Genomic DNA, 25,813 nt, shown 5'->3' on the forward strand with positions numbered 1-25,813 from the left:
GGGATATGAAATTCCGGTATTGACAGAGTCATTTTGCAACCAAGCGTAACGACCTGACAAATGTGTAATTGTGAAAAATACCAATAAATAGAAAATCTTCATACACGTCTGATAACTATTATCAGTACAAAACAACACTTTTTTCTCTGTCTGAGAAAGAGGTACAAATGAAATTTCATCCCACTTCGACATTTTATTTAACCCCACATCATTTCACTTCCCACTCCGAGAAGCAGAAACAGAACTCGGTGGCATCCAAGTTTCGGTTTCACTATTTCATAATTAGGACTCTCTGATAAATTCACTATTAATACAAGCAGATGATTCATTTTGTTTGCTCTCTCAAGTGATTTTGAGAGAGCAAGTAATTTTTGTCAACAGTTATACGAGTTGAAGGGAGTTTTCTTGGACACATATGGAAAAATGTCATTTAAAAATGATTTGTTGCAAATTTTTTTTTTAAGTAATGCTAAAAGTAATTTTACATTTATTTAAATTTACTGAGACTCTTTGGGGTAATGCAATGCGCTACAAGCTGTCATATTGTGTCGATACATATTTTACAAATATAGTTTATCTTATAGAAACAAACCAAAGTTTTCAGTAAATGTAGAATTAGTGGTTTTCTCTTGAAACAGGTATTGTGGCACATCTTGACTACACTACTACATTTCTTTGCCAATACTAGTGTCAGAATATGAGGTTACTAATACGACTAACCATCACCACCAGGTCTTGCTAACAGAGTGCAAAAGCATTAATATAGGCTATGTCGCGGCCTTCTAGTTTCCAAAAAACAATACTCCAACAAAGGCCGTGGGTGTTGACAGGTGGTTTCTGATTAGAACGCACTTCCAACTTAATTTGTTTGAAAAAATATATTCTTTATTTCTTGTAAAAATAGCGACAAAATAATTACCAAAAAATGTCCTACAACTTAGTCAAAAATGAAGGTAAAAGTGGTCAAAAAATCATTTACAAAACCTCCCATTCACACACCAAACATTTGCCAAAACCATCCCTCCACTCAGGACCCGGTGTGTTTTAATTACTTAAATTAATGGGAGGGTCTAACCAATTACCAACATAATCAATTCAAACATACAAATTAACTACAGATTTTGGATCTAAACTAACTTAAATAAATTCTAAACTTCCCAAAATGAAAGACTAAATTAGTAGAAATTATAAGTTTCAAACATTACATAAATGGCCACCACAGGCTACTTGTAACTTTTTACACTTTCTCTCGTTGCAACTTTTATCTTCAGTAGTGCGTCTTATTTGGATTTTAACACAAAGCAGTGCTTAAATGTAAAGCAGAACAGTTAAACGGTTACAGAGTTTTGATCATGTGCATTTATTTTTAGTCATTTTGAGTCATTTCTACTAGAACCATCTTTCACAGCAGTTGCAGCTGCAGATTCTGAGGTCTGTTGTCATCAGCTTAGCATGGCAAGTGTTTCCCAGTTCCTCTTTGCAGAGAGGAGTCTGGGTTTAAATTTTAGAGCATCTGTGAATGGTTTTCTAGTGTTACCACAGATTCTCAATTTGATTTAAGTCTGGGCTTTGACTGGACCAACACGTGAAATGTTCTTTGTTGAAAGAATTTGCGGTTTAAGTTTTAGTTTTTTTGATAAAATAAAATAAAAAAAGGAAAACAACTTTTGCATAATAATAAATTAAATTAAATCAGAATTTTTTTATGGTTCAGTCAGAAATTTGTGATGTTATGCGTCCCCTATTTTTGTCTGCCTTTGAAAAAGCATGCAGCTAACCTAAAAAGTGGCCGGAGCACCATACACATAGAGCCTACACACAATCTAGTGAGATTAAAAAAACAAACAAAGTTTTAGATAGTTATTTTTCAGACCTGTCAATTGGCTCTAGTGTGTATTTCTCTAATGTAAGTATGATCCGAATCTTGATGTGGTCAGATTTAGGGCTGAACCACCTCTTGCAGTTGGGGTTTTGTTTTCAGTGCCAGCTCATTTGCGTATGAATGGCTCTCTAGTTCAATGAGTGTAAGGGGTTGAAAAAAAAAAGAGGTGTTCCTGAAATTCTCCGGTAAAGGCAGCAGATTCAAAGATTCAAGTTCACACTGTCTTCTCAGATTGTTTCCGTGAGGAATTTACCAGCAGCCCCGGTGCGTATGCAGGTTGCACTTTGATTTGATTTTCCTGCATTGTCGGCTGCGGAGCTGAGGGAGCGGGAGGGGCGGCCGCTCGCTTCACGCCGTGCAGGAACAGGTTACAAAAACAGGTTGAGTGAGCTCGGTGAGGGAAGGGAAAGAGTTAAATCCAGAAGGTGAGAGCCACTCCCAGACCTCCAGCTGCTACTGTACCTGCTTTTTTTTTCCCCCCACGGCAACACCGCCGATCCTGGGAATCAAATGATCAAACTCGTGCAGGGAGGCACTGAAACAAGTTCGAACACCGAACTGACAAAACGAATCTGACTCTGTTTTTCTCTCTCTCTCTCTCTCTCTCTCTCTCATTGGATTTGATTTCTCGAAGACTCTCATTCGGGTAAGTTTCGCGTCTGTCTCTGTGTTTTTGCACCTGTTGCAGAGGAAGGCTATACTATAGTTGAAACGCAAGGTTCATCTCTCCAGCCTCTCCTAGTTTTGTATTTAAGGGCCTCGCACGTTTCAGTTTGATTAAACAATCTGGCTAAATTCCTGTACTCAAAACCAAAGATATTTAAAAATCTGGGTTCTCTACATAGAGCAAAATAAATGAGCCCAGGATCCCCGAAGTCCATTCTCACCCCGGCAATGGATGTGGGGCCTCTCCATGGTGATGTGGTGGCGGGGGAGTCTGGCCTGACTCCCAGGACGCAGATCTTTTTGAGCTTTCAGAGCTTTCCAGTTGGCCTGAGTGTGGGCATATGTAATAAACAGGACTTGCAATTAGCCCCAATGTAGGTCACTCGCTATGGAGGGCGTGTATGTCGCTATGTGGTCTGTAACACGAAGGGCAAGCGTAGTAATTAAAGTTTGTGTCGTTCAATTTGCAAGTATAGGCAAAGGAGAGTTGTAGAGCTTTGTATGAAACTTGAGTCGAAATGACTCCTATGTGCTCCTTTATCTTTCTTTTTCTTTTCTTTTTTTTTTTCTTTAAGCTGAGAGACTTGTTGAGTCCAAGGTTTGATTGATTTTAGCACATGAGGTTTAGTGAAAACGTCTCGTCTCTGTTGCATGATTTGGTGTTTCAGACCTCCAAGTCCGGCCCTTGGGAACTGGTTTCTGTCAAGGTGCATCACCTCAGAGAGGCACTGCTGATACATCCTGTTCCTTAAAACAAGGCAAAAAAAATCAAATGCCGAGAAACTGCACCGACAGGTAGAGTGAGCATCTCGTCAGACGTCTCCTTGCAGAGCTCCCATGTCAGTCGTTTATCTTAAGAGCATGTGTATCTAGCTTCCTGGTGCTTTTCATTTCTTTTGCGGGGTGAACTCTTCTTCTTGAGCTACAAATGGCTTTCCCACCCTCCACCCCCACTGGAACAATACAAGATCTGTGTAACCTCTTACATGTGTAGTCATTTTTAGCATTATGATAATTGCTGTAGCTCATGTGGTCTGATTAGAGGGAGCGTTCCAAAAACAGACTGCAAATCAACATCAACCAGACATGGAAACACATTTGGTGTCATCAAAACAGACATTAGAGTCATATGTAGTACTTCCTTGTCCTATTTTTTTTGTTTGTTTGTTTTGAATCTGACAATACAAGAAATATTGAGTTTGGTCGTCTAATTCCTTATATCTTAAAATTCAAACATGTCTGGACTGACTTTGCCCCATCCAGCCAGTTGTTGTTCTTCAGCGTTAGGGGCCTCTATTCAACACTAGTCAACAGAGAGGGAATCCTATAGCTTGTGGCTGGGAATTGAAACTGGAAGAACTTTGTTGAGGACGCTCTGAGCAGTATGCTGCGTCACTTTCCAGTTCTCGGCTGACGTTAATCTCACCCATTGTGCTGTTGACGATTTTCATTAAGACTTGATGTGTTGTGCATTCAGAGAGGGTGTTCTGTTTACCTTGTTTACAAGTGATTATCTCATTTTCTCTCGCTAGTGAGATCAACAAGGCACCTTCATCCACGTGATCCCCGCTCGCTGTTCTTTTTTGTTTGTTTGTTTGTTTTTTTTGCCCATTTTCTGTAAGATCGAAAAAAGATTAGTCACTTAAATCCCTTTCTTCCTCATTCTAATGAACAGTTTGAACTTTATTGAGACATCTTCACCAAGGCGGGGACATGCCTAGAGGCATTTTTCTGCTGCTTTGTTATTGGTCAATTTCCCATTTTTGTTAACAAGCTACTGAGGTGTAACAAAAACAAATGACCTGTGTCTTTAAGCTTATTCAAATCAAATACTTACTTTGCAATGATTACATGGTTGCAGGTACAAAATGAAAATGTTGGTGAAATGGGATTGACATTATTCCGTCCCGTCTTGCTTGTTTTTCAGTCCTTTAGGATTTAGTCTCTTCACAGCAGCATTTTCACCGTCAACTCTGACTCACCTGTAATGATCAGCAGCTTAGACACAAGTAGAGTTATGTCTCAAAAATATAATTACTACATAGTTTAGACAGGATTGCTCACTCTCTATAGTGATGAGAAAGACAACTTTTTCCATCAGCAGTCATGGGAGACCCCCCCCCCCCGAGTCCACCTTTCAGCAGTAATTACTTGAAGTAACTGTTTTCTGTATGATATTTTCAGTCTTTTACATTGTTGTTGAGGAATATTTCTAGAGTTCATTGTATTCATTTGTGTCCAGCTGTCTTCGGCTCCATCCAGAGCCTTTCAGTCTGGTTTAAGACTGGAATTTAACTGGGGCTGTTGTAGTTTAGCTGCTGTGTTTCAGATTCTGTTGAGATCCCGTCGATGGTTCAGTCTCAGCAGGCTTCCGCTCTCTGACAAATGGTCTCACATTTGACCGCAAATGACTCTGGCATACAGATGAATCCGTGATCAGCTCTGTCACTGCAAAAGGCCGTAAAAATCCCAACTCATCACCTCTCCTCTACCATGCCTGACGATTAATTTTAGGTTTGGCGCTGAAATGACATGTTTAGCTTTTTACAAGCTACCCCCCAACGACCGCTGAAGATAGGAATCGGGGCACCACCAGCCCCAATCTGCCTCCACGTTACTACGACCCAGCAAGGATAAGCGGGTACACTGTAAAACGTTTGAGCCTCAATTAGTTGTGCTTACTCTCTTCCACTCTTTAAGTCAAATAAATGTCGCAAGTTTTAAATTTTGAACCTAAATCTGTGAGTTTGCGAAAGACAAACGCACATAGTAAGTTGGGTTAACTTTTTGCTGTTGAATAAACTAGAGATTTTAGGGTAGCACTTAAAAACAATGAAAGAAGTATTAGCAAGAAGTGGGAACTAGTTCCCAGTGTGGTTAGTGGCATTTTTTTTTTGTGCACTTTGTTGCACCGTGAGTGAGATGGGAGTGTGTTATATTGATCTGACTCTTGTGCGTTATTATAAATGCTTGTTTCAATGCAGTTGACAGTTTACAAAGCTTTAGGATGATGTCCTGTTCACACTAAATGTTTCAGAGCAGAGTCTATTGTGATGTTTAATAGCATTCATCAAATTGTGTGAGCTTTTGTTCATGCAATTTGAAACAAGAATTTAAATTATTCTAAAGTAAAATAAGTTATTTTAAGTTGATATTGAGAGTGAAAATAATAGAGAAATGTGTGCTCTATAACAAGGCTAGGGAAGTTTTTTCTTCCATATTGTGAAATGATTATTTGGTCTAAATTGCAGCATTAAGATAAAACTCGCAATTTTAATGAACTTAAAAGAAAATAATATTTTAGACAACTTGCCTTTTGTCGTCAAATCAGCTTCATGAACTTTAATTTCTGAGTTAAAACAAAAACAATTCTCTTGTACTTTGAACTTTCATGTTCAAATTAAACCACCTTCAAATGTTTTATAGTGCACAGACTATGAACAGATGGATTTGCAAACTAAATGCTATGCATTATGACGTCTGTTTCTACTTTTGTCTCATCTGTCTAAATAATATTGTGGTTCAATGTGGCAGAAAGTGAGAAGTGAGCTACCCTCAGAGTGACAGCTACAAGAAACCAATGAGGGGAAGATGAGTGAAAGAAGGTTTATTTTAAATGAAGTTAAATTAAATTATTTTCCAGAGATAAGAAGGGGGTTAGACATGTTCTATTTTTTTAATTTTCAGATGCATAAATAAGTATACTCTTGTAAATCCTTTTTTTTTGTTGTTGTTGGAGTCAGAAGGAGAACATCTTTCAAAGAACCAGTTGCGCTATATTTTCTCTTGAATTTGTTCCATTTGTGGTTATTAATTAGAAAAAATAAATAAATAAGAAAGGTTACGATCTAACCTCTGATCTTTCAATCCCTTCATAATCATAAATCTGACAGAAATCGGCTAAAAAAAAAAAATCTGAAAATATACCAAAGAAAGCTTGAATGTTGTCATCAGATGGTGGATTAGTAATGTGCTCTAGAATCTCATAAGTTTACAAAAACACAGTGCAGCTGTAGTGAGCTTGCAATATTCCTGTAGTTTGGCACATTTTACATTGAACACAAAGGGATTTCTGTTTACTGTAATTATTACAGGTTCCAGGAAGCAGGAACCAGAATCTGTGGACAAACTGTTTCCTGTCCGTTTGCATACTGCGTGATCTTTTGCTTGCAACCCAAACTGCATACTCCAAAAGGAGTCATGTTTTCCTCTTAGCAGAGAGCTGTGCGGCAACCGGTACGGAAACGTTTCCCCTCCTACACAAATACATTTCATCTACAAAATGTGGGAGAAGGCGAAATCTGTCATCAGTCAGTTTTGCACATCAGGATACAGCCCTGACCTGGAAAGCAAAGATAAGGTGGTGATAAGCGGCTGAGCGTTTTCAGGATCCTGGATTCCACACCGGGATGAGTGTGATGTAAGAAGGAAGGGAGCCAGTTTGATTCAATAGCCCAACTGTGTGCTGTGGCGTGATTTGGGCCCCAATTTGGGACCCCATTGTTGGACTGGATGGGTTCTAATGTGGTTAAGTAATCAGGCGGATTGCTGCTTCATGCTTTGCTCAGGGCACAGAGTTTAAGGTTCTTGACTGAAGGAATTTCGCCTCAAACCATGCCTTGGAAAAATGACGAGAAGTACTTTGCAAAGCTTTTACTGCAAATTCTTCAGCTTTGCTGTACAAAAAGTCTTCTTTTCCCTTTTTTTATGCCGTACTCTGGAAGAAGTTTGAGTCATCTCTCTTTTCTTTGCATTTTCTCTCCAGGAAATTCTTGTGATATTTCTTTTAATTCTTCAATCAATGGTTCTCTTGGGGTTTGAAGGTTGTGCTGCCTTTGGCTCCTTTTTTTAAACAAATTTTTGCTCCACTAATCACTCATGTTCAGAGGACATATTTTTCATAGTTGTTAAGGCACCTTCTTTACCTTCAATTATTTAATCAAAAAAAGACTCTTATACCTAATTTGATATTAAAAAAAACACATTTTGTTCCCAATTCTTTTGCTGAAGGTATAGAAGATAACAAAGACAAAAGCGCCAGAGTTAATCTGAAGCTTAACTCTAATTACTAAATGCTATTTCAGCTAAATTGTATTTAGCTGAAATGTTAAATACAAATTTAGACTGCTATTGCTTGTTCTATGTATCTATTTAACTATGGCCTTTATTGGGAGAGACCAGACTGAAAAACAAATCCCAAGTGAAATATACATGTGTTCTGTTGCATAGTGAAGTGCCGTACTGTGTCATGTGAAATTGTTTTGTGTTGGGTTTTGTCGCATTATGCTGCATACTATGTTGTGTTGAATTCAGGTTAACTGTAGCTGTTTTGTAAGTTAGTTAATGGGATTGCCCCAAATTAAAAACAAAAGAAAAACAAATCTCTAAAGGAATGATACATATGCACATATGATGTTTTTTTTTTTTCTTGAATTTTACACATTTTCACTCATTCACTTATCCGGAATTGTCCAAATAAAAATAAAAAAAGTCATATTTCTCCATGTCTCCTCAAACCTCATTTGCAACCAACTCTAACCCAGAAACCTCCAAAACATTGGCCACACGCTTCATGCTGGGGCATTTTGCAATCTAACCAACACTCAGCTTCCTGTTTGACGTTTGAATTCTGTAGTACTTTCAGATTGGCCCGGCCGTGGCAGCTCCCAGCTTTATTGTAAGAAATTATTGCTTCCCCTTTCTCTCCATTATTGTCTGAGTCATCCACCCAAGGAAAGGTTAAAAGCTCACCAGAAGCTGTTCTTTTCTTCTCCTAAGTGTTTGCTGTCCTTCTCCAAAATCTTTGTTTCCATTGCTGTCATTTCCGTTTTATTTGTCATGTATATACACAGACAGGAAGTAGGTCGAAGTGACCCGCAGAGCTCATGTTGTTCTGCCTACTAAAACTTTTTTTTCTTCCTGTCTACTTTTTACCGACTCTGTTTTTTTTTTTTTTTTTAGCTCAGTCAGACAGTTACCCTCTACCCTCCTATCCTGTGCACAAGAATTTAAGCACACACAAACAGTGACACACACCCACATCGGCGAGCCCTCTCACAGTCCCTTCCTGCTGCTTATTGTAACAGACCTCAGTTCTCTTTTCTATCTGGGCTGCTACTATCACGGCCGCTGCGAGAGAAGGCTGCATGCATGAGGAGGGTGCTTAGGAGTCTGGCATAGCGCAGGTCGACTGAAGGCTGCTGAATAGTTAGCTCGCTGGTTCCGAGTCTCTCCGTGTTTGGATCTATGGATCGTGTTGCTAGAAACGGATAAACATGGTGGAGATGTACTCCAGGGTTTGGACAGGTCATCAAGCCCAACGGGGCTTGACTCTGCCGGTGGCTGCCCAGGTAGGAGATTACATCCACCGCGTTGTAAAATTAAAATGTCTAATTTTACTACTGGCTACTTGGTTCGAACACTTCGACAAGTGCGCTGCTTCCTGTTTCAATGAACCGTGCCTCCTGTGCACTTGTCTTTTCCTGTACATGTTGAAGTGGCGTAAATATAAACTCACAGTACTCTTATCTTTGCAGCTGTTGCCTTTAATCTGTAGCTCTTTTGCTCCTCTGGATGTGAGAGACACTTTGTAAGTGTGCTCAGATGTCATTGCAGCAGTTTGTAGCGTATACGGCTTTGGGTGAGATCTGAAGGCGAAGGCGTTTGTTTTGTCATAGTACACTTCATGTGGGTTATAATTTTGGACTGTTCTTGAGGGTGGCGGGGGGGAAAAAGACAAGCGTCAGCTCAAAAAGTTACAGTGGATCTTGACTGTCAGGCAGCGCTTGCTGGAACTTTAGCAAAACACAGAGAGGTAGTTGGAGAGGACAGATTTTCTTTGCATGCTTCAAAATTGGGGTCATTAGAACCATGGTGCAATACATTCTGATATTATCAGCTCACACAATAACTGGACTTCAGATAGGTGGGACTTAAAATGACAGATTACATCATTGACTGACATGAAATCTGACAGGGGACTCACTTCTACGTCAGGTAGATACAGCAGGTTTTCCAAGTATTGATTCATCTCGAAGCTTCTCCCGTTTTTGTCACATTACAACCACTAAGATGATTGTATTTTGGGGGATTTCAGGTGATTCATCAACACAGGGACATTCAAAGATGAGCAACAATGACATGCATTTTAAATAAAAAAGTGCCGCAATACGTTTCTGTTCAGCCCCTTTTTCTCATTCACCCCTGAACAAAATCCAGTGCAAAACAATTGCCCCTAGAAGTAAACCAAAGGAGTCCACCTGTGTAAAATGGTACTAAAGAAGTCCAACGTACAGTTTGTCACAAGAGAATAAAGCTAATATGTGAAGAATGTGCTCTAGTTAGAGGAAATCAACACTGAACCTTCTGACCTAAATGTAGAATGTAGGCTGGAGTTAAATACAGGGCAGTACTGGAAGAAAACTAAACTTTTGTGGCTACGAATGTTTATAGAATATTTCAAAAAAGAAAACCATGTATCCATTTCCTTGCATTTCACAGTTATGCACTACTTTGTGTTGATCTAAAGCAGACATAACGCAGAAATAGTAACCAAATATATCATTTGGAAATGATTGTTCTTTGGGATCAATCATTTTTCTTACGGATGGATGAGGCAATCCTTGCATTTCTGCTTCGCATTGTTTGAAATCAATCTGTTTTGAGGTCAGTTGTCTGGCCATCCACATCGATTGTTTTGAGATTACATTTTGATCAATGACTGAGGCAAAGTCTGTAACGTGATAGGATCAAAACAAGTGTTGTGTAAGAGCAGAAGGGCTCCTTTTTCTTTGTTCGTAATCATTTTTTTATTTCTACGTCCTGTTTGTCTGCCCCGCCAGCCGCATCCAGACTCAATGGTAACCATCATTTTTACTCGGTGGTAGACGGCTTAGTCTCCACTACTTCCATTTAATTCAAAGATGCACCACAACATTAAGATAATGTATTCCCAGAAGAACCATCTCTTTGTCAGCTGCGCAGAAAGCTCCGAGCAGAAACACACAGGATAACAAACTCTTACTATTTTATATGCTGTAGGTGTTTTTCCCCGCTGTAAATAATCCATCCTGTTATCTGAAGGGCAAAAACTAGCAGGACAAAGCTGATGTGCAGTTGTTTCCCACAGGTTAGCTTGAAGCTGTGGTCTGCTAACTGCTATGCTATGCTATGCTATGTTCAAGCACACCACATTCCATGCATCCTCATTCAGTCAGCTCCATCAGCTGCCTGCTTCCCTAATCATTGGCTGTGCAGCTTTTCCTCCACGACAAGCCATCTGTTATAATAATGGGTGTCCTGCACAGAATTTTGTTTGTTTTATTGAATAAAAAAGCAGCAAATAAACTGTGGAGATGACCTTGTTTCTCTGACTCGCTCTTTTTGAGATGGTACAAAGATTTCATGGCGACTCATCAGAGTTGGAATGAGGGTGGCGGCCAATTGTAATCTATTTATTGATAAGTTTGCAGCTAAATGAAATGTGTCTGACATCAACAAAGAGGCAAGTAGCAGAAGTTAATAACGTGTCACCTTTAATAAAAAATAAAAATTTAAAATTCCTGTGCTTGTCTCTTCAATGCCCCTAAATGTTGGCCTGTAATAGTTTCCTAGAGCAAGTGATGCATGCAGCCATTCTTAAACAATCCCAAAATATCCAAACACAACCTTTAATCCAGACTTGTTTGGAACCAGGGAAGCTGGAAGCTGGAATCAGCTTCCAGGGATTTTACAAAGACCTTCCTGTGAATTTGTAATCCTACAAATGTTTAAATTTCCTAGCAGAAAAACAATATATCAATGCTCATTCAAACTAGAAGAGAATGCAAATGTTGGAGACATGCAAAAAAAAAAAAAAAAAAAAAAAAAACTCGAAGAGCCTGTAACATTATTTTATTGACTATCGAGTCCCATTTTTGGAAGAGAACACAATCCCAAGGCCTGTTTTTCTTCTGGACTTTTCTTTGCATGCCCTTTGATCGGTCTTTCTTTCAAAAATAAAAGTAAAACTAAAGCGGACCTAAAAACAGTAAATAAAAATAGAAGGTGACGGATATTTCAGATGCTTATACATCCTTTCTCCCTCTTTTTTTGAGTTCTGATACTCTACAAGTTCTTTTTCTCTGTGCTAACTTTTGCTACACTTCTCTCTTTTTAGCATGATATGTTTATTCTAGTGATCAGCATATACTGCGCAGAAACACACACACACGTAGGTTTTGATAAATATAGCTCAAGAGGTCTAGCTGTGACACAAGGTCTAGTTAAAGTTTAGTCTAGAATAGTCATGTCACAGCTTTTATCTGCGCTGTCTTCACAATGGCGAATGAGAGGGCGCGCAGGACCATAATTCCCAGGAGTTTTACTCAGAGAATTAAGCGCCTCACTGGAGCAAAGGTGAGAAAAAGAAAATCAGCTTAAAGAGGAAAAGGCATTTGCTTTTGATGTTGCCAAGAAGAGGGTGTTTTGATGGAAGCTACGACACATATGTATCGGGATGATCAGTTTCAGCAGCACAGAGGACAGAGACGGCCTTTCATCGCTCTCTGTCACTCTCATTGGTATTCTTTAAGCAAATTAGTTGTGAAGGCTGAGTCTACTTTACATGCCGTGTTCCTGCCATGTGGAGCTCTGTTTACGTGCAGCTTCCCTTTCTCGTCAGGAAACCGAACGCGTAGTTTTGTGTACGCAAGAAAAACACCGACGAGCTCTTGTGCGTGAAAGGTAGCCGGACGAAAGTGGGGCGCAGAAGTTAATGCCGTGACTGTTATGGTGGAGTTTAACCCAGTTAGAGTCCACTGAAAATGCCCCGCGCTCACATGTTTGTGTGGCTGTTAAACTTTTATTTTCAATCCAGTACATAATTAAACGCAGCCCAGATTACACAGTTCACGTTTTTAATTTGAGCTCGATGGCAGGCAATAGCTTACAGTGGTTCACATCAGAAGATGAAGTCTGGGTGCAACACTGCAAAGTAAATGCAACTGGGCTCCATTATTGATTATTGGCACGGCAGGGAACGCCCCAGAGGTTTGTGGGGTTTTTTTCAGCATTAGACTTCCTGTGTTTCAGTTTGTTGCAGAAGACAGATTTAGGGTGAACAACAGCTTAGCTTAAAGCTTGGGTGTGGTACTTCCTACAACCGTTTTTCCTGTTTTAAACTTTATTTTAATTTACTTAGTATATCTTGCGTGTTTTCAGAAGGGTGCATACAAGATACCCACAGGGATATCTACTGGATAATTACAGTATATCTATAGGGTACGTGCATGTAATGGGAGTTTAACCTATCCTGTTATGTAAATGGTTCTAAAAACTGTGCCTGCAGGATATCTAAAGAATATTTGAGAGGAATTTTGGGAAATAATGAGTACAGGATTCTTATTCAGATGCCCACTTGGTACGACAGGATACCTACAGGGTATTTGCAGGGCACCTGCGTTGGTTTTTATTTACGGCTTTATGTAAAAACTACAGCAAAACATACTAAGTACTACAATTTAGTTTTACCTTTTGTTAACTACTCATACTACTCACTAAAATGTTAAACTCCCTGTAGGTACCCTGTAATTGCCCCCTTGCCACCCTGCAGTAAGTCTCATATCTTTCCCTTGGAAAAGTACCTTGTTGGCACTCAACAGGTAGAGGTGGATACAGGCCAGGTTTTCCTTAGTCTACAGTAGAAACACTAATAGATGTGTTCGGATGTCAGCAACTCTCTATTCTTATTGCACTGTTCTTTCTCATCTTCAGGTGCAGAATGAAAATCTCCGGTCAGCAGTGTACGTCAACGTAGCAGAGCTTCGCCAAAGCATCTCAGAGTCTCCCCCGTCGGACCCTTCGCCCTGCTCTCCTTCCTACCTAAAACAGGAGGGATGGGAGGTTCATGTTGACCAAGAAAGTGGACAGGAATACTACTACCACCCCGACACGGGGAGCACCACCTGGGACAACCCCTTTTTAGACTCCCCCACAGACCCCGAGCCACTCCCTCCGGAGGTTCCTTTCCCTCCACCGTCCCCTCAATCCGACTGGGCCTCAGACTGGGAGCAGCTGGTGGATGAGACCACTGGTCAGCCTTACTTCTATAACCACATGTCCGGGGAGACGTCCTGGGACCCTCCTGAGCAGCAGAGCCTTTACCCCTCTCCGATGGAGCCTATGAGCGTGCACAGGTTTCGCGATGACGAGCCGGTAAGGACAAGACAGCCTGGCTGCTCCACTTAGGCTTCCTCTGTCTCCAGTTTTAGCTTCACCCAGGGGGAACCTAAATACAGTCTGCTCTTAATGGAATGAAATGTCCTGCACCTACATAACAGACATGACTTAATTCATTATCTCCGAACAGAATAGGCTCAGCGGTAGTCCCAAATAGTTTCCCTGAAAGAACATTTGGCCTCATTTGGATTTCGAATAGAGACGGTATTAATCTTTGAATAGCCTGAGATTTCACAGGAATTTTGTCATCATACGGAAATGTTTTTACCCCATCAGTAAACATATTAATTCACTTGTTTTGGGGGTTTATTTTTCTTTCACATTCCAAGAAGCAAGTGACCCAATTTTTGCCCTTGAATGACTTCATATGAGTTGCAGAAAGAGAAAGAGAACCTGGAAGTCAGTGCAGCTCTGAAAGTCAAAGACTTGACATGAAGATCGTAGCAGTAACTGAGGAAACTGACATTATTCGGTGACTCTGCGTTAAGCTGGAACATTTCAACACGAAGTATGAACAAACAGTTTGTGTCACTTGCTGCAATTGACGAGCGATAAATGGAAAAACCTACACGTTTGTTGAAATTTCTGCTTAGACGTCAAAAGTTTCCATTTCTGATCAGGAATTCCTAGATGTACCTGAAATAGAACAAATCTATTTAAACGTCTCGGTAATCATTTATGACAAACTCTTATTTTGTACTGAAAATGTACAAAACATGAAAAGTGGAAAGGCCATGAGGGTTACTGACTCACCTGTAGTGCAGCCTTGGGTGTGGCCATTACACACCATTTCTCCAGTAAAACATTGGCGTTGGCAGCATCATCACTGACAAGAAAGCTCGTCAGAGACAATGGGAGGATGAATGGAGAAAAGTACAAAGCATTTCTGTGAGAGCATTCCTGTTTGAAGCCGGAAAAAAAAGACTCGAGACCGTGGTGTAGGCAGAACAACAACCTTAAACATGCAGCCAGAGCTGCATTGAAATGTTTTACATCAAAGCATATTCTGCGTCAATTGTCCGGTCAAGCCTTGACATAAATCTAACTGAGAATCTGTGACGAGATTTGGAAACTGATCCCTAACCCTAAATTATTGAATTAAAAATTACCCTTATTCTTCTCCTTTCTCTTCATAGTATACTACGTTATGTTGACCAATCTAAATGTAATACAGGAAGGTTTATGATTGAAAAATTTTAAAAGCATGTCAAGTGTGTTTTTTCCGACTAGGTTTACTCCAGATTAATCTGGTCTCTGACAATGTCCAGCCTTCCTTCGATAATTTGTTCAAATTTACCCTGCAGTGTAATTTTCACTAAAAAGACAAATAACTTCAAAAAATGCAATAAATTGTTTTAATGTACATTGTTTTTGCTAGCCTCCCTTACCTGTGGAGGACTACCCATCAGTGGATTACCCAGACCAAGCAGAATTTTACGAGGACATCAAGAACACGGGACCCCCGACTCTTCCGAAGGAGTACGCTCTTGGCCATGTGAGTCGGACCACCATCCCCCGGGCCAACCTGGACCGCAGTACCCCGCCTGGCTGGAACCTCACCGTGGAACCCAGTGGGACATGGGTTTTCACCAGTGAAAACTCTCCAGATCAGGTAAGGACAGCCCCTCAATATAACTGAAGAAGGTGTGAAATGTGGACGTGTCAGTTGGCGTTCAGTGGACTTTCACGTTAAATGTGCCAGTATTTTGCAGCACTTTTTCAGCCCTGTCTGTTTCTCCTCTAATTTCAGTAGTTCAGTAGCATAACATAGAATAGAGCTGGAGGTGTACTGTAGTTTAAGCTTAATTTAAACCTATAAAAAAAAACAACCTAAACTGTACAAATTTAAAAATAACTAATGAGTAGCTATCATTATTTAAATAGCACAGGATTAAATTAGTGTGCATGATGCAACATATAAATAATAAAGTAAAAAAATATACTTTTTTTGTAAAATTGTAAAATTATTTGTTGTAAAAAAAATGGCAGCATATAAAATGCTAATTTGAAATATGCTACTTTTATTTTAAACTTGCTCAAGGTTTAAAAGTTAGTTACAAAAAAAATGTGTCGAGAAATATCTTAGTGGACAACATACAACTTAAATAGAAACTGGTCACAAGGCTGGATGTGAAACTTCAAAGGTTCACTATGAATAATAAGATTTATTTTGCTTTTCAAAGCCTTGTTATTTTTTCGTTTTGCACTGCGGCAAAATAACTGACACTTACGTGAAATAAGTACATGGATCTCAGGTAGCACAAGGTAGTGATTTTTGCAGAGGACCAGAGAAAACGTCAGCTATCATTTTTTTGAGCCGTGCTCTTCTAAAACCATATAGTAAGCTTCATTTTATCAAACCCTAATAATGTTTTCATGCAAAAACTGCTGTGGAAAATGTTGCCAGGAAGGCTGAGGTGTTATGTGGCTCATCAAGATAAACACTTGCATTTAAATGCGACTCGTGCTTTAGAAACTAAGTCAAAAGCAAACAAATGTAGTCACAGTTAGGCGGACATGACAGTCCCTTGTGGTACCGTTAGCCACCAGAACCACAACGCAGAAATAACTGTTTTCTTTCTGCGGTAAACATTTGACGAAGTCCTGCAGTGAAAGTTCATGCTCCTGAACACAATTGTGTTTTTTACCAGGTGTTGTAAATATGCTTGAAGAGCAAGAATACCCCTCTGGATAGAACTTGATAAGGCATCTGAGGAACTGGTGTGCCTGAAAATCTCAATAAATACCTGCGGATGTTAGTGCTAGCTTGCTAATCTTAGCATGCTCAGCTCGGAACTCGGTTTGTTTTGGTCTAGTTTCACAGATGCCGTATCCAGCGTCGGTACACGATACCAATGCTGTTAAAGGAGTATGTCGCTCAACTGTGTGTGTGACTGTGGCTCAGTGGTGGAGCAGTTGTCTTTCAATCACAAAGTTGTAGGTTCAATTCTAGCTGCACATGTTGACATGGTGCTTTGACGCGAAAAGCGTAAGATAAATTTAACTTATTTACCATTTCTAACGGCACCAAGGCACTGGTATCTGTTGCAGTATGAGTGGATGTATTGTTTTATGAAAAACCACAACAAAATGGCTGTTTATTTTTTCAAACAGCTGTGCGGCCAGAATACTTTGTTAGTGAGACCTGCAGTGGTTACAAAGTCTCACCTTTTCTCCGCGTAACCTGTGCGTTACATACCTACATGGTTTTCTCAGTTTTATCCTGAGGAAACCATCTCTTATGCCACTGAAAAGGTAAAAATGTTCGGAGTCTGATTTCTCAGAAAAAACTCATCATTTTGCCTTAAAGTTTAAGCCAATACTAGACCAGTTAGAATACTCAGACGGGCGCTACAGCCAAAAGTTTTCTCTGTTAATTGGCTCAGACACTGAGGAACAAGCAACGTGATGAGTAATTATCAGGCAATGAAAGACATTTCTTACCTGGCACACTTTATTCTCACCATAAATGCTGACTCTGCTTGAGCTATGACCGATGACCCTGACACAAGCCGTGTTCTCTCCTGTGTTCAGCCCTCTTCCCCAACCTCGGCTTGCACTCTCACCTAAATTCAAGACCCAATTTGTTGTACAATCCTGGGAGAAAAAGAGATTATTTTTGATGGATGAGGAGAAATTCATTTCCTTCACGTCTTCACAACAATCCACTCTGTGATGATAGGCTCAACGTTGTCATACATGCACGATGGGGCCTTCCTGTTTAGTGGCTGTGACATAAAAAATATAATAATAATTCTTTCAGAAAAGCATGTTTTGAAAGTCACATCAGCATTGAGAAATATCATTTATTCATGTTTCATCCTTTGAGAATCGGTTGTGACATCTAAAATATGATATATGCCCTTTAAAATCACATCCTAGTTTAATAAACGCCACCTGTTTTTCATTACGTTGCTGATGTCTTTTATGAAACCCTAAATATATTTCGTTGCGGGATTTAAGCCGTGAAGCAGCAGCTCTGGTTGGAAAAACTGCATTAGAAAAAGAAGTTCAGTTATTACTATTATGCTATTCTGTAACTTTTTTTTTTTTTTTTTTTTTTTTTTTTTTTTTAACTGTGACTTAAGTTACAGAAAAAATATGCCAAATAAAAATGTTTCTGTTGTCTAACAGTGGATCAAGTCTGTGGATGATCAGGGCCAAACCTATTACTACCTAAGAGATGGCACCAAGTCTGAGTGGAATCTACCTGAGGTGAAGACCCTTCTCTACTTTACAGACTTTTCTGACAAATTAAGTTAAGAACGTGGAATCTCTGTCATTTTTATGGTGTGAAACTTCTTCTTTTATTTATTTTATTTTATTTTTTTTTTTTTTTTGTCCTTGAAGGCCCCTGCAGCTCCTTCTCACTCCAATGTCCCGAACGGCGATGAGAATGAAAATGTGCACGTCGTCAAAAACTGGAGAGACTCGAGGGTACCTGCTCAGTTCTGCACGGGCCAGGAAGATGGGGTACATGCATGTACACACACCAACGCCGTCACAGACATGTGTGTGTACACACAGGTTGTGTGACGCATCCAGGGTGTGTCCGACAGCTAAATATAAAGTTATGCAGTTGGCAAGTAGTGTGGTTAAGTCTGTTTATCCGCCAACACTGAAAAGGTTTAACCCTTATTTAGCAAGGCAAATCGGCTGCATTGCTCTCTGATTGAGGGAGAGGCAACATTTGCACAAGCGCCAGTGAGACTCCTGTGTACAAATACGGGCTTTTGCTTTTCCTTACTACAAACCTCGGGATCCAAACGTCGAAAGTTTTTTTTTTTTTTTTTCCAATGGGCGCAGTGGAGACTGCTTAATCAGAAAACATTGAATTAATAAATTCTTGTCATGTGTGGATGACATAGGCAAGGTACTCGCGGGCCACAAATTTTAACATTAAAAGTAGTCTAGTTGTAGAAAATCAATCACTTAAGATCAGAAAGATAAAAAAACAGATTTTTGCAGGTTTGCCTTAAAAGAAAGAAGGTTTCTGTTTTGGTCTTGAAAGAAAGCATTGTGGCTTAGCATAAGAACTGGAGATGAGAAACTCTTTCTATGTGAACGCTTCCTGTATTCGGCCAAGTTCAGTACACGAGCGTGCCCGAATCTGCGTTTGTGTGAAACTCGCTGAATGTTTGCGGGTCTGATTATTATCAAATTAAAATGGCAGCAGAAAAACACAGTTAATTGCAGGTAAAAAGATTGTACTTGTTTTTTTTTTTTTTTTTTTTTTTTGTATGTCTCACTCTGAAACAATTGAAAAAGGTATTACAGCACACTGACAAACAATTAGTTTTAGTCACTTGAGTCATCATTTTAACTCCTTGAGTTAATAATAATCATTCTACCAAAATGAGCTCAGTTTGACTAATTCTGGTAAATTATAGATGTGTAGGAGGAAGTTCCACCCACTGAAATCCACAACACACTTCAGTTTTTTTTTCCTGCTTATTCTTCTGTTCTGTTTTGTCTTACATTCACATATTCGACACTAAGATTTTCATTCGTGCTCTGATTTTTAGAGGTTCACCCAGAGTCATCTGAGGAACACGTCAGACCACAGCAGCGACAGCTCCAGTACGGGAAACTCTCCAGAGCATAATGTAAGTGGACTTTGGTGCTCCGCCATTTGAGTTTTGTGACATCAGTAAAGTGAACCATTAAGCCCTCCGATCTATCCCTACATCTGAATGGTGTTTTGTGTCTCTCCTTTAAGGCTGTTGGGTTTAGGCCCTGGAGAAATCCTTATTATTTGACCTCAAAGTGGCTGCGCTATAATGTGGGTTATTAGTTTAAGCACTCACCTGAGCTTTAGCCATAGATAGCAGCGTCTATCTATGATGGGCAGAAGGTGTGGCTATTAATAACTTGATAAGCTTTTTTTTTTTTTTATAATTTCCATAAAAACTTTATACATTCAAATCACCCTGCCTCTCATTAGCAAACCATCTTTTCTCTGCAGTGATATAAAAAGCATCTCTCATGTGCATCATCACCACTGCAGATAAATATATTAATAAAGTGAAAGTTGTCGCAATATCAATAATATCAACCCAGGAATGCAGTATGTTCTGTTTACTGAAAGCAAAAGCAAAATTTCAATACGTTTGCATTTAGATGCTGATGTGAGTTTAGCCGAGCAAAATATATGTTGTAAAAATAACTAAAGAAAAGAAGAGATTAGCTTCACATCTTTGTGATTTCCAGAACGAATCCAATTATTTCAAGGTGCTTTGCAAGTAATCCTAAGCAGATGTTTCTTCATCCCGCATGGATGAACAAGAATATGGGCTTGTTTATGCCCTCGAAGCATCAACCGTTTGAAAGTCTTATATTAACTGTGGATTAATAACCTCTTAACATGTCCTCTCTGCTGCCTGACTTTTACTTCCTGCTGTTGTGCGTCGAGCTTCCACGGCAACAACCTGACTTGTGACCGAGCTATTAATTCACAAAGTATTGGACTTTTTCGGTTAAAAGACTGAAAAATTATAAATCAAAAATCCTCGCTTCTTCGTAAGTGTTGAGAGACGTCTAAGCGGCTTGCAGAGCTGCGCTTTAAGTTTCCCTTTCAGCCTGTGCTCTTTAATTTTGGTCAGTGAATCTCAGGCCAGGCAGTCTTTTACTTTCTACTGACTGTGCGACATTTGCTTCACAATGTAGCATTCATTGTATTTTTCTTCTACTATAAAAGGTCCTCATGTGAGGTGATCTCTAAACACGCAGTCTGCAGAACAAAATGCCTCGACCTTGTCTCGGTGTCTATTTGCAAACTTTAGATGCAGATTTTTGTGGTCAGGGTGCAGATTTTTTTTTTGTCCTTGCAAATGACACTGCACTGTAGAACAACGCAAGAGCACTCGGAGTCCTTTTTTCACATTTCATTTTTAGTTTTATTTCCCTGTAGAACATCGCCTCCTTCATCTAATTTTCGCACAAACGTCTAACGTGTACAAGCCAAATCTTCAAAACAATGAAATATTGGCTTTTCTGCTACAATTCCAGGTACAGAATTTGGAGAAAGCGGGAATTCTCAACAAAACAAAAATCAGTGAGAACGGAAAGAAAGTAAGGTAAGCCACACTGTTCATTTTTTTTTAGACGTTTGTTGTTTCATAGTTTATGTATATTTTGATTCTGATGCAAGTTCATCTTAGTAAAATATAATATCATTAAAAACGCAGCCATTATTCAAAAAGTGAAGTAGCACATAGGCCTGTCGCGATAAACGATAAATCAATTAATCACACGATAAATTAAACCTATTGACTTCATTTTAATTATCGGCTTTATCGCCTCTTCCTGCTTTTTTTTCTTTCTCTTGATGACACTGAATGAAAAAAGGCTCAACTCCGGTGCTCTCCACTGACCCTCCCTTCCTCATTTCCTTAGTGTAATGTCCAGCACACACGACACGAGTTGTTGGCCGGCTGTCGGCCCATTTTCAAAACCTGAGAGACACATTAGCTGACAGAAATCCTAGGTATAACGGTTCAATCAGGTTCGATTGTGGTGTGCAGCCACATGGGCACAAAATAATGGCTACAAGTCCAGTTAACTAATTTTAAAATCAGGCATTAATCAATGCTTTACCAGAATCTACCTGTGATGTATGTGGCTAGAGTCAGCGTAAAGTCCCAACTGAATGAAAATCATTATAACTTATTTATGCCACGTTAACGAAGAACAGCTGAAAAGATACTGGGTTTATCAACTGCGGTAGCAATTTGGCTCCAACTCCTCCCCTGGTCATTTCTATATTCTTTGCACAACATGTTGAATAAATATTAATGTTTCCACATATCATCTCCGATGTCTGCTGAACTTCGGGTTGCACTGTGTCAGCTGTTTGGGATTCCCCTCTGTAATTTCCCCTCAGAAAGCAGAAGGAGAATCCGCACTTTCTGATTGGCTACCTGTCACATTCAACAGGCTGCGTTAAGCTCCCAGTCGAGGAAACCTCCTGATTTAGATCGGAGCGGCCACGACGATCTACCGTAACACACCACATACTGCATGATGATCGGTTACGAAATCACCAGCGACAATCTTAGATGAGCCAACGTTCTAAGATTGTCATGAGGAGAAAATAGGGCCAAAAAAATTGTGTGATTACTGAAGGGGACATACAGACTTCATAATCTGCGTTCATCTCTTTTGGTTGAATTCAATATTTATTTCCACTTTGGCTTTATGTTTAGTTTTTATTCAAGTACGTTTTTTGTTAATGGAGACTGAGAATCCATGTTATTTTTGTTTTTGGTTGTTTTGTTTATTTAGTTTGTCAGTTCCAGTGTTATGTGTTCTTTTGAAAATAAAGTGCATCTATCTATGGCAGGAAATCACATGCATTATTAGTCATTTCCATTAAATCAGGGTCAAAAGGTCTTGAAACAATATTATCGTTTATTGCAATAATTTTTTAGACAATTAATCGTCCAGCAAAATTTGTTATCGTGACAGGCCTACTAGCATGTGTTTCTTTTAAATTAATTATTGTGGCTTACATCCCATGAAAATCTAGACTTTTAATCTAGACTCGCAGGCCTCCAGAAAAGTACATTTACCTACTTTAATGGATATACATTTAATACTTGGTCAGGACTCCTTTGCTGTGAATTACTGCTTTGGTGCTATGCTGCCTGTCCTGTGCTAAAGGTGGGCAAAAACGGTTTTTAAAAGCAATTTAAAAACCAAAAGGAGTTTGTGCCTGATGCATTAAAAACTGCAAGCAATGATTGCTCAACACTGGCTTCAGCTGATCAATCTCCCCCTACTGGAAATTATTGCTTACTGATTGCTCTAGGCATTGTTTCGGAGAATGTGGGCTGATTGATGAGAACTTCAGCTCATCTCCTTAGTTGATTCTGGCGTCACGCGTTTTCTCCTGACGACGCTCCGAAGGTTACACGTGGAGTCGACCCAGATTGTCGTCAGTTCAGCACAGCGATACCAGGGTCATTAAAGCGGCCTGTGGTACGTTTGGCAGCGTGACAAAAGGGGTCAAGTGAAAGTTTGCGAGCAGAGGGGGAAGCATTAAGTGTGCAAAAATTTCAGCAGCACTGACTTGGGGAGTTGATTAAGCACACAGTGGGCCGACAGCAGCAGATGGGATTAGTCGTCAAATAAGTGTGAAAACTTCACCCTACGCCTCAAACGGCTTGATTCTATGCCTCTGCGCTCTTCTTGCTGATTCTGGGACCTTGATTTCCAAATTAAATGCAAACCTTGCCTTCATCTGAAAATAGGAGTTGGAGACTTGGAAGCAGTCCAATTTTTTATTTTTTTTTTTCCTTTTCAGCCGAGGGTAAGGCATTCTGACGTTGTCTCTGGTTCAGGAGAGACTTAACATAAAAAGTGCAACAGTTGCAGTTCATGTCCCTGATAGGTATGTGTGGTGGCTTTTGAAGCTCTGACTCCAGCTGCAGTCCCCGCCTTCTGAATCTTCCCCAAAACTCTTGAACAGGCTTTGTTTCGTAATTCTCGTAAGACTTCAGTTTTTCCTATTGTCTGCGCAAACTTTTTCCAACACATTATTTTCCATCGACATTCTTGGATATGGAACTGTGTCAAACTCCAGCTCCATTACCGATGGCTTTTTGTGGCTCATACTCCTTGTGGAAAGTGTCACTGACGTTCTCCTTGTTAAGTCAGCAGTCAACTCTGTGATTGCAAAGATGTAGCATCTCTGTAGAAATCTGTTTTTTTTTTTTGTTTTTTTTTTTAATTGCAGTTATGTCATATTTTCTGAGTTTTGGTTTTCATTAGTTGTAAGCCAGAATGATCAAAATGACCAGAAATTAAGTCTTGAAATATCTCCCTGGTTGTCATACATCTGTATAATATTTTTGCTTTTAAAAACTGAATTGCTAAAATCATTTTCAGTAATGTTATCAGGTTTTGAGATGCACCTAATCTGTATGTGTGTCTTATCTTTTTTTTTTTTCCCAGGAAAAACTGGGTTCCAACATGGACAGTTCTCCACGGAGGAGTCCTGACGTTCCACAAAGACCCCAAACCCTCCCCAGGCGCTGTGGTAGGGTCCTCGCTTTATTAAAATCGGTGCTTTATAGAAAGAAAAAAAAAAGAAAGAGTTCTGGCACTTCTCTGTTAATGTCACACAAATATGGGACAGCAATGTGCATAATATTTCTATGCACATTTGTTAATCAATCTATAGATTAGCAGTTTTATTGTACTTGGAGCTTTTAATAACATCAAGCCTCATGGCGTTAACATGGACTTGAAAACGAACTTTGAAGAAACAAAGAAAATCTCCTAAAAAGCGCAAAGAAGAGACAAGTCACCCTCAGACTTAAGAGTTCAATAAGCTTATTACTATTACAGCCAGAAAAATATATTTATTTTCAGTATTAGGTTTATTTTTGTTTTCTTCTTCCTTAAAATTTATGTATTTTTTCCCCTGTCATTATCTAATGTGGTTTTAGTCTTGCTGTGTTCTATTCAACCCCTTGTATTAATTATTGCTCGTAAGGTCTTGCCATATAAAATATATATTCCTTTATATTTCGTTTCTTAGTTTATTCCTCCTTATTGTTCTTTGCTATTCTGCTTCTTAAACTGGTTTTAGCCTTTCTTGAATTATTCTTATCTCCTTCTCATATCATTAGTCCACCTCCCGTTTCTCTTGCGTTCACGCTCTTGTGATTCACCTGTGCTGCCTCCTCATCCCCAAATAAAACCCTAAGCCGCAGCGCTCCCTCGGCTGTTCTGTCACTTCTATCAGAATCGCCGGCGTAGACGAGCCTTCGGGTCACGAGCCGGCAGTGACAGTCACGTCTTTTGTTCAACTTCAGCTCACCTCGTGGAATGTGGCGCGGTCAGTTTGGTAATCAGCTGAATTTTTTTTTTTTTTCTCCTCTTGTTTTTCCAACAGAACAAGACCAATCAGATTGTTCCAGAGTTTACGGTGGAGCTGAAGGGTGCTACGATTGGCTGGGCCACAAAGGACAAATCCAGTAAAAAGAATGTTTTAGAGGTGTGTCTGTTTGTTGACACTGAAAGCAATGTTAAGTGTTCTGCTGAGCGGATGATTTTTACTTTGAGAAAATAGAACATGCGCTGTTAAAATATAATTATGTACATGGAAAAAAAAAATCATTTGAATCATTAATATAAACTTTGATTAAATCCTCCTTGATGTGAGTTTTCTCCCTTCTTTCAGCTCAAAGGGAAAAATGGTGTAGAGTTCCTTATCCAGTACGATACGGAAAGCATCATCCATGACTGGCACAAAATTTTAAAGGACACCATTCAACAGCTCGTAAGTCCTGGTCTACTTCCTGTTGACCAGAACCATGAACAGGAAGTAGTTAAATGAAAAAAGGAAAAAAAAAAAAAGGCATCTCTTATGTAAATGTTTTGAATTTGCAAATTAGGATTGCTTGTTCTTTCCAGGACACAGAGGCTGATTTTACGTTTGTGTTTATATTTAAAATGGTGAACTTTTCATAAAACCAGGAAATGGGAGGAACAACATGTTATGGGGTTTGGCTTAAGGTTAAAAAGATCCATTCTGTCATCAGCTAATCTCACTGAACATCTTATTCTGTTTTACATTTTGTCTCTCAAGTCAGAAAATGTCAAATCTGCTCTGAATTGAAAGATCTTTACTTTAAGTCATAAATATGGCCATTGGAGGCTCTGACTGAGGAATTCAGGTGTTGCTACGCTGAGCCCTCCCTGCAAACCTGCAGAAATGCTTTACTGCTTATTGGCTTAAAATTTCTATGTTTGCGTAGAGTTAAAAACTTCTTGACGTGGCCATTGATTCCCAGGTCCTTTATGAAAGTAAATGCTTAAAGAGATTTGACTTGAAAACTACGATTGAAATAAGTGGCCAAAACCTCCATGTCGAGGTTTTAAAAAGTCTTAAGTATGTTCTAAATTATACAATTTAGTTATATTGTAAGATTCTATCCTCTTTGCTTCTGTCAATGACTCGTTTTTTTTTTTTGTTTTGTTTTTGGTTTTTTTGATGGTTGTAATAACACAATTACAAAGTTAAGAAACTTAGCACCAAGT

The 25,813-nt window shown here is 39.4% G+C and overlaps 1 protein-coding gene across 2 annotated transcripts in view; it reads left to right on the forward strand.

The window, feature by feature from the left end:
• arhgap27 (Rho GTPase activating protein 27) overlaps positions 1-25,813 on the forward strand; it is a 33,720-nt gene that overhangs the window by 4,021 nt on the left and 3,886 nt on the right. Inside the window, exons 3-12 of one of the 2 annotated variants that reach the window (XM_014989923.2) lie at positions 2,517-2,528; positions 13,301-13,741; positions 15,144-15,377; positions 17,900-17,980; positions 18,116-18,238; positions 19,291-19,371; positions 20,774-20,841; positions 23,720-23,804; positions 24,666-24,767; positions 24,954-25,052. In XM_014989923.2, the coding sequence (XP_014845409.2) occupies positions 2,517-2,528; positions 13,301-13,741; positions 15,144-15,377; positions 17,900-17,980; positions 18,116-18,238; positions 19,291-19,371; positions 20,774-20,841; positions 23,720-23,804; positions 24,666-24,767; positions 24,954-25,052 (1,326 nt within the window). The remainder of the gene's footprint in view (positions 1-2,516; positions 2,529-13,300; positions 13,742-15,143; positions 15,378-17,899; positions 17,981-18,115; positions 18,239-19,290; positions 19,372-20,773; positions 20,842-23,719; positions 23,805-24,665; positions 24,768-24,953; positions 25,053-25,813) is intronic. The other variant, XM_088001093.1, reaches the window with a different exon arrangement.

The sequence above is a fragment of the Poecilia mexicana genome, unplaced genomic scaffold (genome assembly GCF_051168715.1).
Source record: "Poecilia mexicana isolate PSO_F unplaced genomic scaffold, ASM5116871v1 scaffold_19, whole genome shotgun sequence".
NCBI classification, from domain to species: domain Eukaryota; kingdom Metazoa; phylum Chordata; class Actinopteri; order Cyprinodontiformes; family Poeciliidae; genus Poecilia; species Poecilia mexicana.